Source organism: Amyelois transitella, chromosome 24 (genome assembly GCF_032362555.1).
Source record: "Amyelois transitella isolate CPQ chromosome 24, ilAmyTran1.1, whole genome shotgun sequence".
Taxonomy (NCBI): Eukaryota; Metazoa; Arthropoda; class Insecta; order Lepidoptera; family Pyralidae; genus Amyelois; species Amyelois transitella.
Window position 1 is genome coordinate 1147005 of NC_083527.1, and position 11404 is coordinate 1158408.

The window sequence follows — 11404 nt, forward strand, 5'->3', positions numbered from 1 at the left end:
TTTTTATTAAATACGTACAAAATTATCATTTTAAAAACATCCACTTGTCATAGTGACTATTGGTTTTATATATAAAATAGTCGTCTAAATACACACATATTTCGGCTATACTATAGAATAAACAACACTTCATAATTTAAAGCAAAGTCGCTTTCCGCGAACAATATGAATTTCAATTCTACCATTAAACCATACAGCTGAACGTGGCCTGTCAGTCTTTTCAAAACTGTTGGCTCTGTCTACCCCTCAAGGGATATAGACGTGATAATATGTATGTATTTTTACATGTATAAATGCTGCCCGTGTAAGCGCACAGATTGTAATAGTAAGCGTCGCTATTACAATCTGTGCTTTCTCCGAATAAACATACAGACATATAATCACGTCTACATCCCTTGCGGGGTAGGCAGAGCCAAAAGTATTGAAAACACTCTTAGGCCACGTTCAGCTATTTGGCCTAAAGTAAGAATTGAGATTCAAATAGTGCGAGGTCGCTAGCCCATCGCCTAAAAGAAGAATGCCAAGTTTATAAGCATATCCTTTAGTCGCCTTTTACGACATCCATTAGAAAGAGATGGACTGGTACTATTCTTTTTTCTATTAGTACCAGGAACCAAACGGCACTTTCTATTGGTGCCGGGATCCACACGGCACTCTCAGAATAGTACTCACATACAAATGGTACACTTTTCTATGTGGCCCACTGTACCACACGTAAGGTATCAGCTGTTACGTAAGTGTAGCACCCTAATGCCCTTGAGGCTGGTATTCGGGTCATATCCCGATTGGATGATGCATTGTGTGCATGCGCATCGTAGGACAAATACAATTTACACATTGTCGATAAGTTTATGACAAACATAAAATCAATCACTACATACTCGTATTTTGACGGCCTCTGTGGCGCAGCGGTAGTACGCTTGTCTGTGGCATCGGGTTTGAATCCCGGCCAGGGCATGATGAGAAAACAACTTTTTCTGATTGGCCTGGGTCTTGGATGTTTAATTATATATGTAAATATTTATTAGAAAAAAAAAATATCGTTGAGTTAGTATCTCGTAAGTCAAGTCTCGAACTTACTTCGAGGCTAACTCAATCAGTGTAATTTTTTTATAGTGCCGTGCGTTTCCAGGCACCAATAAGAAAAAGAATAGGATTCCTACATTACTTTCCCATGGATGTCGTAAAACTAAGGGATAGGCTTATAAACTTGGGATTCTTCTTTTAGGCGACAGGCTAGCGACCTGTCACTATTTTAATCTCAATTCTGTCAGTAAGCCAAGCAGCTGAACGTGGCCTATTAGTCTTTTTAAAGACTTGATTAAATGTATGTATGTATTTTTTCTGTCTATATGTATGCGCTAATCTCGGGAAGTGGTGGACGTATTTTTTATCTGTTTGAAACGTTGGTAAGAAGATTTTCTGAGGAAGATTCATATGTAAGTATAAATAATTTTACTAGGTGGCGTTGATCAAATCACATACAAATTCGCGTTTACTTGCTCGACGCTTTTGATCGAGTAAAACTCGCACTAACTAACCCCTCTGACTTTTTACCAAAATCACACCGATTAAAAAAAACATTTCCTCCACGCCTTCCAACATTTACGTTTAAAACAAATAATACATAGCATTTCTATAGTCATTGTTACGGTAAAACTATGGAGGTTTAGTGCAGATAAAACTGAAATTCCTGGATAGCTGCCGCGTGGTAAATCTTGCGAGTGCCGGCGCAGATAGGGATCGGCGGACGGGCACGCGCCGGCGGGTGGGGCCACGGAACTGGCGATAATAATTTAATATTTTATGACTGCAGCTTTTGCCTGGATGTTGGATATCAAACATACATACATAATGGTCACGTCTATATCCCTTGCGAGGTAGACAGAGCCAACAGTCTTGAAAAGACTAAATGGTCACGTTCAGCTATTTGGCTTAATTATAGAATTGAGATTCAAATAGTGACAGGTTGCTAGCCCATCGCCTAAAAGAGGAATCCCAAGTTTATTAGCCTATAAGGGATAGTCGCCTTTTACGACATCCATGGGAAAGAGATGGAGTGGTCCTATTCTTTTTTGTAATGGTGCCGGGAACCACACGGCATATGTTGGATATCGTTCGCCGTAAAAGTTTACTGATAAATCTTTCATTCCGTCTTTTAACACTTTTTGCAATATAAAGTAGCCTGTGTAGCAAATTTCTTAAAAATGGGTTTAGTGGTTGAAATGGAAAATGTATATATATTAGTAGGGATTTGTAACCGCTAATTTGCATCTATGTTTCCCTTAGACAGTCATGGACAATTTTAGACGTCTATCGGAAACTGCCCGTAATGCCGTCGACACCAAGCTATATACAACATCAATTTGTAACACGTTTTTAACAAAAATAAGATATGTAATTGGTTCCTGCAGCCTATTACTAAAGTATCTAATAGCCATAATGTATGGTGCACCGCAGATTTATTTGACAGTTTCACATGCGTTCAAGAATGAAAAACAATGTTGTAGAATTTAAAGCGCCCAGTCTCGTATAAAATTTACCGCGTAAAATAATTTTCGCCTAAAATTTTGGCATAAATACACATTCACTGTATAATATATAGTTATAACCAACAAAACTAAATTTTGGATTTTAAAAGATATATTTTCGTTTGTAACTTATCTTATTTCGTGGCCCCAACCGCTTCGAACAAGTGCCTGCGGCCGAGACAGTGACTAGTAAAATCCATTAGCAAAAGATTCACTATTCTCAAGTAACAGTGTACCGGAGAATTGTTTGATAAAGATACAATGTTGTTCATTATATGCGCCAACGCTTAGATACGAGTATTTGAATTATTTTAATTTTTTGTCAAAATTTCGATGAAAAAATTAGAAGTTCAATCTCTTTGTGTAATGCGTAGGCGTTACTGGCCAGTTACAAAATGATGTTTATATTTATCAAGGAATGTTTGTGTATTTGAAATATTACCATAAAGTTCAATAATTTTGAAATATGATTGAATGCCTACCCCTTCGGGTAATAGGCGTGCATTTACACTATTTATTTTTTTGCACGTAAAATGTACAACAGGTGGACTTAATGCCACAAGGCATTCTCTGCCAGTCGAACCTTTGGACCAGACTGAGATGGATGTACGGGTGGTGCGATAACTTAAAAAGATCAATCTCGATTCTATCATTAAGCCAAATGCCCAACGTGGCCATCAGTCTTTTCAAGACTGTTCGTTCTGTCCACACTGCAAGGTATAAAAACGTGATTATATGTATATATGCATCAATTATACCTGGTGCAAGATATAATCGTGTATCCAAAATTGTCCATTCTCCAACTGCGTCGTGGAGTGAGGGTACGCCATATTTGTGCATCATTATACATATACATATGATCACGTCTATATCCCTTGCGGAGTAGACAGAGCCAACAGGCTTGAAAAGACTGAATGGCCACGTTCAGCTATTTGGCTTAATGATACAATTGAGATTCAAATAGAGATAAGTTGCTCGCCCATCGCCTAAAAAAGAATCCCTAGCTGTAAGCCTATCCCTTAGTCGCCTTTTACGACATCCATGGGAAAGAGATGGAGTGGTCCTATTCTTTTTTTGTATTGGTGCCGGGAACCACACGGTACTATTACGGCGTCATTATAAACCTTAACAATTGATACCTGAAGGAAGATATAAATCCAAACTGTCTGTTTCAGCTGCATCATGGTGTGAGGGTGCCCGTGACGCCTCCTGCCCCAGGATCTGCGGTCCCAACCTGCAAGGAGAGCCTGTCTGCGCCACAGATGGGTACATCTACCCTTCCCTCTGTGAGATGAGGAAGAAGACTTGTGGAAAAGGTCAGTTCTTCAGTTACTTTCAACATTTACCTAAGTTTTGTTTGACCATGTTCACATACATACATAAAATCACAGTTTTCTCCCGAAGGGGTAGGCAGAGACTACATCTTTCCACTTGCCACGATCTCTGCATACTTCCTTCGCTTCATCCATATGCATAACTCTCTTCATGCAAGCTCGACGATTTCGGGTTACCATTACTGTTGTACATTACTCATTATGATTTTAATTACCATGTTCAATATGTTCATCATGATCCTTGATGATTGGAAAAGGTAGGTTTTCTAACTGAAACGACTCCCGTCTGACTTCTGCAAGGGGAACCTTTCCAATATTGGATCTGGGCTCCACGTCTGAATGTGCAGATTTCCTCAAGATGTTCTCAATTACCAAGAAGCATACATACATACATATGGTCACGTCTATATCCCTTGCGGGGTAGACAGAGCCAATAGTCTTTGAAAAGACTGAATGGCCACGTTCAGCTATTTGGCTTAATGATAGAATTGAGATTCAAATAGTGACAGGTTGCTAGACCATCGCCTAAAAAAGAATCCCAAGTTCATCCATGGGAAAGAGATGGAGTGGTCCTATTCTTTCGTGCATTGGTGCCGGGAACTACACGGCAATTACCAAGAAGCTATAAAATAATTACTGAATTGTGACAATGTTCCAGGTGTTAGATTGGCTCAAGACCAAGGCTCGTGCTCCCGCGCCCAGGGCTCCAAATGCGAGCATCGCTGCACTTCTGAACGGGACCCTGTGTGCGGTACCAACGGCCGGACGTATCTGAACAGATGTATGCTGCAGGTGGAAATTTGCAGGTCGGAAAAATCTTACACTACTTCTATCTTCTATCTAATCTTCTTCTATCTTCTGGTGTAGTTTTAGTTTGATACTCGTATTATACTTATAATTAATAAAACAAAAAATTAAATATTCAAGAGATAGCATAATTATTACATTAATTGATTGGTGATGGACTCTAAACCTGTCACTATAATCTGAACTCATTTCTATGCTCAGGATATGCCAAGGATAGTATAGGTACCTGCATAACTTGAATAACAGTCTCGGATGATAGTTAACAAAACTGCAGCTTTTAAGCCAAAACTTACATACTGCAAAAAAGATATAAATGAATCTATTACTTACCCAATAGTCTTCGCCAAGCGATCAACTCTACGTATTAAAAACAAAATCATCTTTGGTCAAATTCGATTGTTTTTCTTTCTGGCTAAAGTCGTGGTCACATCACGCTCGGGCGCACTTTTAAAATTTAATAACCTCGAATGATGAAGCTCTGAATGATACTAAAAAGTACGCCGCTTGTGTCTTTAAAACCATGCTCTTAAAACATATGCCTTTCTTTAAAATATTTTCTCTTTCATGCCTACTCAAAAGAACATCCGAACTAAATCAGAACCATTGTTTTTAACTTCCAGAGTGGGCATCGGTCTCTCTCACTTAGGTGCTTGCAACAACATGAGCGCTCATCGGGAGAACTGCCCTGTCGACTGCTCCCAGGCTCCATTGGACGGACCTATTTGTGGTTCTGACGGGAACGTCTACAAGAGCACCTGCCATATGAAACTGATGACCTGTGGGTGAGTTATGATGTCCTGGTACTTAATTGGGTAACTTGTTTAAAATACATCACCTCCCTGATTTGTGGCTCTGATGGAAACGTCTACAAGAGTACCTGCCTTATGAAACTGATGACTTGTCGGTGAGTAATGATGTCCTGGTACTTTATATGGTAACTTGTTAAAGATCAACCACCTCCTTAATGTGGCTCCGATGAAAACATCTACAAGAGTACCTGTATATGAATGTGATGACTTGTGAGTGAGTTATGATGTCCTGGTACTTTATAGGGTAACTTGTCAAAGATCAACAACCTCCCTTTGAGTGGCTACAGAGGAAGCGATGTGATAGACCTACGGACATAAAATAATGGCGGAATGACATGAAATTTCAGACAAGGAGTGGTCCGGACGAGTAAGAAGCACTGCCAAACGACCAGACACTGTCGCGAGTCCTGCTGGAGAGTCGCCCGCCCCACGTGCGGTTCAGATGGAAAACTGTACGCGAATGCTTGCAGAATGAAGGCAACAAATTGTGGGTAGGTATATATTTGGTATAATTCCTTAATAATAAACCATACGTTTTGACAATTATTAATAGTATCCTATAGTAATGAAGAAAAATTTTGAATTTTGATTTTTGATTCAATACAGCCAGTGGCTCCTGGAATTTAAGAGACTGATCACTTCAGCTTTAACTCGTGAAACCTAAAAGTCACTTAAATCTAATGCAACCATAAATCCAAGCCGGTTTAGCCTTCCCTGTTAATAGGATAAAGGAAACCAGATGAGAATTGCTTCGCTTTTAACCTTACTTCTTCAACCTTTCATCTTCGTCCTACCTTTCCCTGGATTGATTGCGGATCTCTAGCTCTTTTTCTTAAAAAAAACTATTTGGGAAATCGCCAGGAGGATGTATTTATAGGCTTGATAATATTACGCTCAGCCTTATATGAATAACTGGCCGGATTCGGGACAGTCGGTTGACAAGCTAATTCATGTGCCAGAGCCTCTAAATTGATAACAGCAGCACTAAAACAAAATTTAACAACACCGAAAAATGTTTCAGTAAACATGTCTTCGAAGTACCCATGGCATTCTGCGTGTCTCAAGAGAGGACGTCTGGCGGAGAATACTGCCCCACCGACTGCTCTGGGCAGAAAGAGAAGCTGGTGTGTGGATCTGATGAGAATATCTACAGGAACGAGTGTGAAATGAAGATGCTTAATTGCGGGTAAGGCAGATTTCATCAACAATATGAACATTTGTATTGCCAATTTGAAGATTGTTAAATCCAAATAGAATCAAGATTTTTTTTTATTTAATTTTAAATTGTTCTTGTATTGTTTATTTATATAGGTATGTATACATATAATCACGTCTACATCCCTTGCGGGTTAGACAGAACCAACAGTCTTGAAAAGACTAATAAGCCACGTTCAGCTGTTAAGTTTAATGATAGAATTAAGATTCAAATAGTGACAGGTTACTAGCCCATCGCCTAAAAGAAAAATCTCAAGTTTACAGCCTGTCCATATGCGTACCTATGTATATGTATCAAGACTAATTTTATGATTTAAGATTATAAAAGTATAGTACCAACAGGTCTCTAGTAAAATATTGCACCATTTAGGAAATATAAATACTTACCAGGCACATAAAAAACTTTTAAATGTAGTTTGTTACATAAATTCCAACTTTACACAGTGCTCTTCAGTTGGGTAGTTCAAAATACAATAATTTTGATAAAAGACAGAATCCTAATCCCAAATCAAAGACAAAAAGCTAGTAAGACATTAAATTTAGAAAGAAAGAAGCGTCAAATGAAAGGAGAAAGAAAAAAAATTATTACTACAATACCATCAGTACTATCAAACACACCTTATACGTAAACATTACAAATCGACATCTCAAGACTGAATTGAATCATTTCAGAGTTAGCAACAGGAAAATCGTGAAGAAAGTGGACATGGAGAAATGCCGGTCTAAGATGAACAAGTGCCTGAAAGTGAAGTGTCCCACCGACCAGGATCCAGTTTGCGGCACTGACGCGAACGTGTACCAAAACTCGTGTCATCTGAAAGTTGCGACTTGCCTGTGAGTATTCTAAAACAAAATTTGACCAATTTTACAGATGCATAGTATGTATGCATCTGTAATATTGGTAAATTTTTGCTGCAATATTTACTAAAACATGACGTTTTAGTAGCAACAATAAATTACAGACTGGAAGCGTTTGTTTTCTTAAGTCTAAATATGCCTGAGGTACCAGGTAATGCTGGCATGAAAGATCAAGTAGCTGCTTTGAAGTGGATAAAAAAAACATTGCTCGATTTGGTGGTGACCCAGATAATATAACAATATTTGGTGAGAGTTCTAGTGCTGCTTCTGTGACTTAACATTTAATGTCACCTATGTCAAAAGGACTGTTCCATAACATATAAACGTCTTTATCCATTGCGGAGTAGACGGAGCCAACAGTCTTGTAAAATCTGAAAGACCATGTTTAGTCCGATGCTCATTGAGTTTTAAATAATGACTGGTTGCTAGCCTATCGCCTAGAAGAATCTCAAGTTTATTAGCCCTGAGAAGCCTATTATGACATCCATGAGAATGATATGGAGTGGTCGTATTTTATAATACCGGGAACTACACAGCACTAACAGATGTACTTTTGTTAATTTTTAAAAAGACAGACTCATTCACAAACCTTAAATCATCATCATCAAACACTTAACCTGTCAGCAAAACCCTTTAAGATCAGGAAGTTGAATTCACTGATAACATACAGTGTAATATTGATAGGTCATGTGTATCCTCTTACTATGAGAATGATAAATGATAGCTGCTTTCTCCTGTCAAAATTATCTTCATTCTATATCTGGAATTCGTTTTTCTAAGTTTTAGTTGATGTTACATTAAGCGCTTTCATTACTGTTTCAAAGCTAACAAACGAATCTGTAATGATTGGTTCTGTTGAAATATTTAATCTTGTAAATTACAGCAAAGGTGTACAATTAGCTCACTTCGGCAACTGCACGCTGCTGCCTCGCCTCGAGATCGACTGTTCAGACAATTGCGACAACGCTGTGGAGCAGCCTGTATGTGGGTCTGATGGAAATGTTTACAAGTAAGTTCTACATACATACATACTACCTCTTTCCACTTACAACGATCTCTGCATACTTCCTTCGCTTCATCCACATTCATAACTCTCTTCATGCAAGCTCGACGTTTTCGGGTACTTTTGACTTGACCCTTTACCAGGTAAGTAAGTTCTAGCTGGTCAGTAATTAGCCATTTGATAAGTCATAGTTATAAGTATAACTATTACTTTTTGTTTGAGGAGTAAGGATAATGCAGTGCAGTTTGTTACCGCTTCTTCTGCACTGACGCTTTGGAAGCGGTAGTTAAGTTTTGAGTAATTTATTTGACGTCAACCAATGTTGAGAAACCAAAAGACATGACAAGTGATGTTAGAAATGTCCCATAATATTGAATAATAATTATGCATTTCAATTTCAATGTTGTGACAATTTTTTTACGGTTGTACCGAACTCCCTCTAAGATCGTTTTTTTTTTAATTGTAGTATAATCTGTCTTCGTTTACCATTATTTAAATACTGTTGTGATTCCATTAAATAAACTCATCTATTGTACAAGTAAGCTTGGGATTATGAGGTCTAGTGCTTTTAAAAACCTTAAACTTTTGAATTTGTTAATTATGTTTTTTTTTCCGTGACAATTTCCTATTATATCTAAATAACTAAAATAGTCTTTACCTCCCACATCCTTTATACACCAATACATACCAAGAGATCCCTTCATGGGATAAGTCCGCCATTGCAAGTGATTTGTCTCTTTTATAACTATGTACTTACTATTTTCTTGTTACTGTGTAAATTTCTATGCAATAAAGATATAACAAACAAACATTCATTCGACCATCTCTAGTCTTTACTCCTAGAATCTCACTACTAGGATGTATTTAAACGAATACATTCATTAGAACATCTCTAGTCTTTACTCCTAGAATCTCACTATCAGGATGTATTTACACGACAAACGCCAGTATCACTATTATAGTAATAGTATTTTTTATTAATTTCTTTTCTTTATTTTAGGTCCGAATGTGAGCTGCGTCGCCTAACTTGCGGTCAACACGTGGTAGCAGTTTCAGCGTCACACTGCCGTACTACCGCCTTGTGTCACGAAGCATGTCCGGACACGCCCGCCTTCGTCTGCGGTTCCGATAACAGGTTCTACAAGAACGAGTGTCTGATGAAGAAGGAGAATTGTGGGTAGGTGAAAATGTGATTTGTCTTTAAAAACGATGAATACCTGTTATGTTCGGAATATTACATAGTATTAATACAATTTTATCAATAAACTGTAATATCGCTCCCTCGGAACAGTGCGTTCTACATTGCAATTTCATTAAAAAACATATACATACTACTAACATGCCATAAAAAGATTCAATTTGGCAGAATTATGTAAACTCTGTAGAAAAAAATATTAGTCTTAGTAATTTTTGGGTCACTAGTTTATAGTACTGTCGGGTTAAGTGCGCCATCATCAAACAATTATCTTCTTCCAAACTACCATCATCAACAGATTTATAATCTGCTAACAATTCGCTGATCATTTCTTTAACATAATCATCCACAGAAAACACGTCTTCGTGGTCCCCTTGAAGCGCTGCCTCGCTCGCTTCCAGTACTCAGGCTGCGCACGCGTCTGCCCTCCGGAATACGACCCGGTTTGCGGAACTGATGATAAGACGTACTCTAATAAGTGCTTCCTCGAGATGGAGAACTGCAGGTCCAGGTAATTATGATGTTCCAATTTTAAAACTTTAAGCTTTGAGATAATTTTGTGGAGTTGGAAGTTCTTGTATCATTTTTGTAGTTAATTTGGCATCATTATAATTTATAATTTTTTTTTTCAATCTTATGTTTACTCTTAATATTGTTTTCGTCGTCGACTAGATACCTATGTAGCTCTAATGACAAGATTATTTGTCAGGGGATTATGTCTAGGTTCTTTCATACGAGTCATTTCATTTCACAAGCTTATGATACAAACTCGAAGTAGGTATTTCAAGTATAAATATTTTTGCTATTCCTAGTTTTTAATTTTTACTACTTACCTTTAATCAAAATCATTTTATTTGATGTAATCTGTAACTTTCTTTATTTTCTTTTCCAGAAGTCTCGTGTCACTGAAATACTTGGGAACATGCACCGAACCCATCGCAGAGGAACCGAAGAACTATTTGTATCGATAAATTACTCGAGTCAATCGAACCGCTTCTAGGATATCGTTATTATTAGTGCCAACTATGTATAAAACCAGTTCATATCTCTGTCTTCCATGTATTTTAACTTTAAGAATGTATTTAATAAGGCGTGTTAACACTAATGGTGTGATAGATGTTATATACTCCCGATTCTTTATAGCTTTCCAATCGGTTACATTTTTATCAGAGATTTCTTGATGTTTTGACAATTCACTACAATTTCCCATACCTTGAATATCATTGATCAGTAAAAAAAATTGTCCATTTTGGTTCTTTGAAAAGGAAACGGTTTTCATTTCGTAAGGATTCCGTTGAAAAACGAGAAAATCTATTAACTGTTGAGAAATCTAATTTTAATTTCAATTAGTAATCTTATAGCCAAGTGCTCTATAAGTTGACAACTATCTTCTAACTGAAGTCTTATTCGTAATCTCTATTAATGAAACAATTAAAATTTTACCCTTACTAACACATTAGGTAAACGTGATTTTAGCGTAAAATTAATTTAGTAATTGACTGTTTATTTATTGACTTATTTATTTCAAGTTTAGCATTAGCGAGTTGTAAATATTTAGCAAATTCTTTGTCTGTTTATTTATTCGTAAGAATCGATGCATTTATAAAAAGACTTTTGGTTTTCTAATGTGCCACAGTTTGGGCCATTTGGAA

At 37.3% G+C, this 11404-nt stretch overlaps 1 protein-coding gene across 1 annotated transcript in view; it reads left to right on the forward strand.

Moving 5' to 3' along the window:
• Positions 1-10953, forward strand: part of LOC106142501 (agrin) — a 44122-nt gene extending 33169 nt beyond the window's left edge. The window contains exons 3-12 of the mRNA XM_060951129.1: positions 3707-3847; positions 4524-4671; positions 5293-5454; positions 5829-5972; positions 6503-6667; positions 7369-7530; positions 8438-8563; positions 9558-9734; positions 10105-10263; positions 10645-10953. Of these exons, the coding sequence (XP_060807112.1) occupies positions 3707-3847; positions 4524-4671; positions 5293-5454; positions 5829-5972; positions 6503-6667; positions 7369-7530; positions 8438-8563; positions 9558-9734; positions 10105-10263; positions 10645-10723 (1463 nt within the window). The 3' untranslated portion in view covers positions 10724-10953. The remainder of the gene's footprint in view (positions 1-3706; positions 3848-4523; positions 4672-5292; positions 5455-5828; positions 5973-6502; positions 6668-7368; positions 7531-8437; positions 8564-9557; positions 9735-10104; positions 10264-10644) is intronic.
• Positions 10954-11404: the final 451 nt, after the last annotated feature.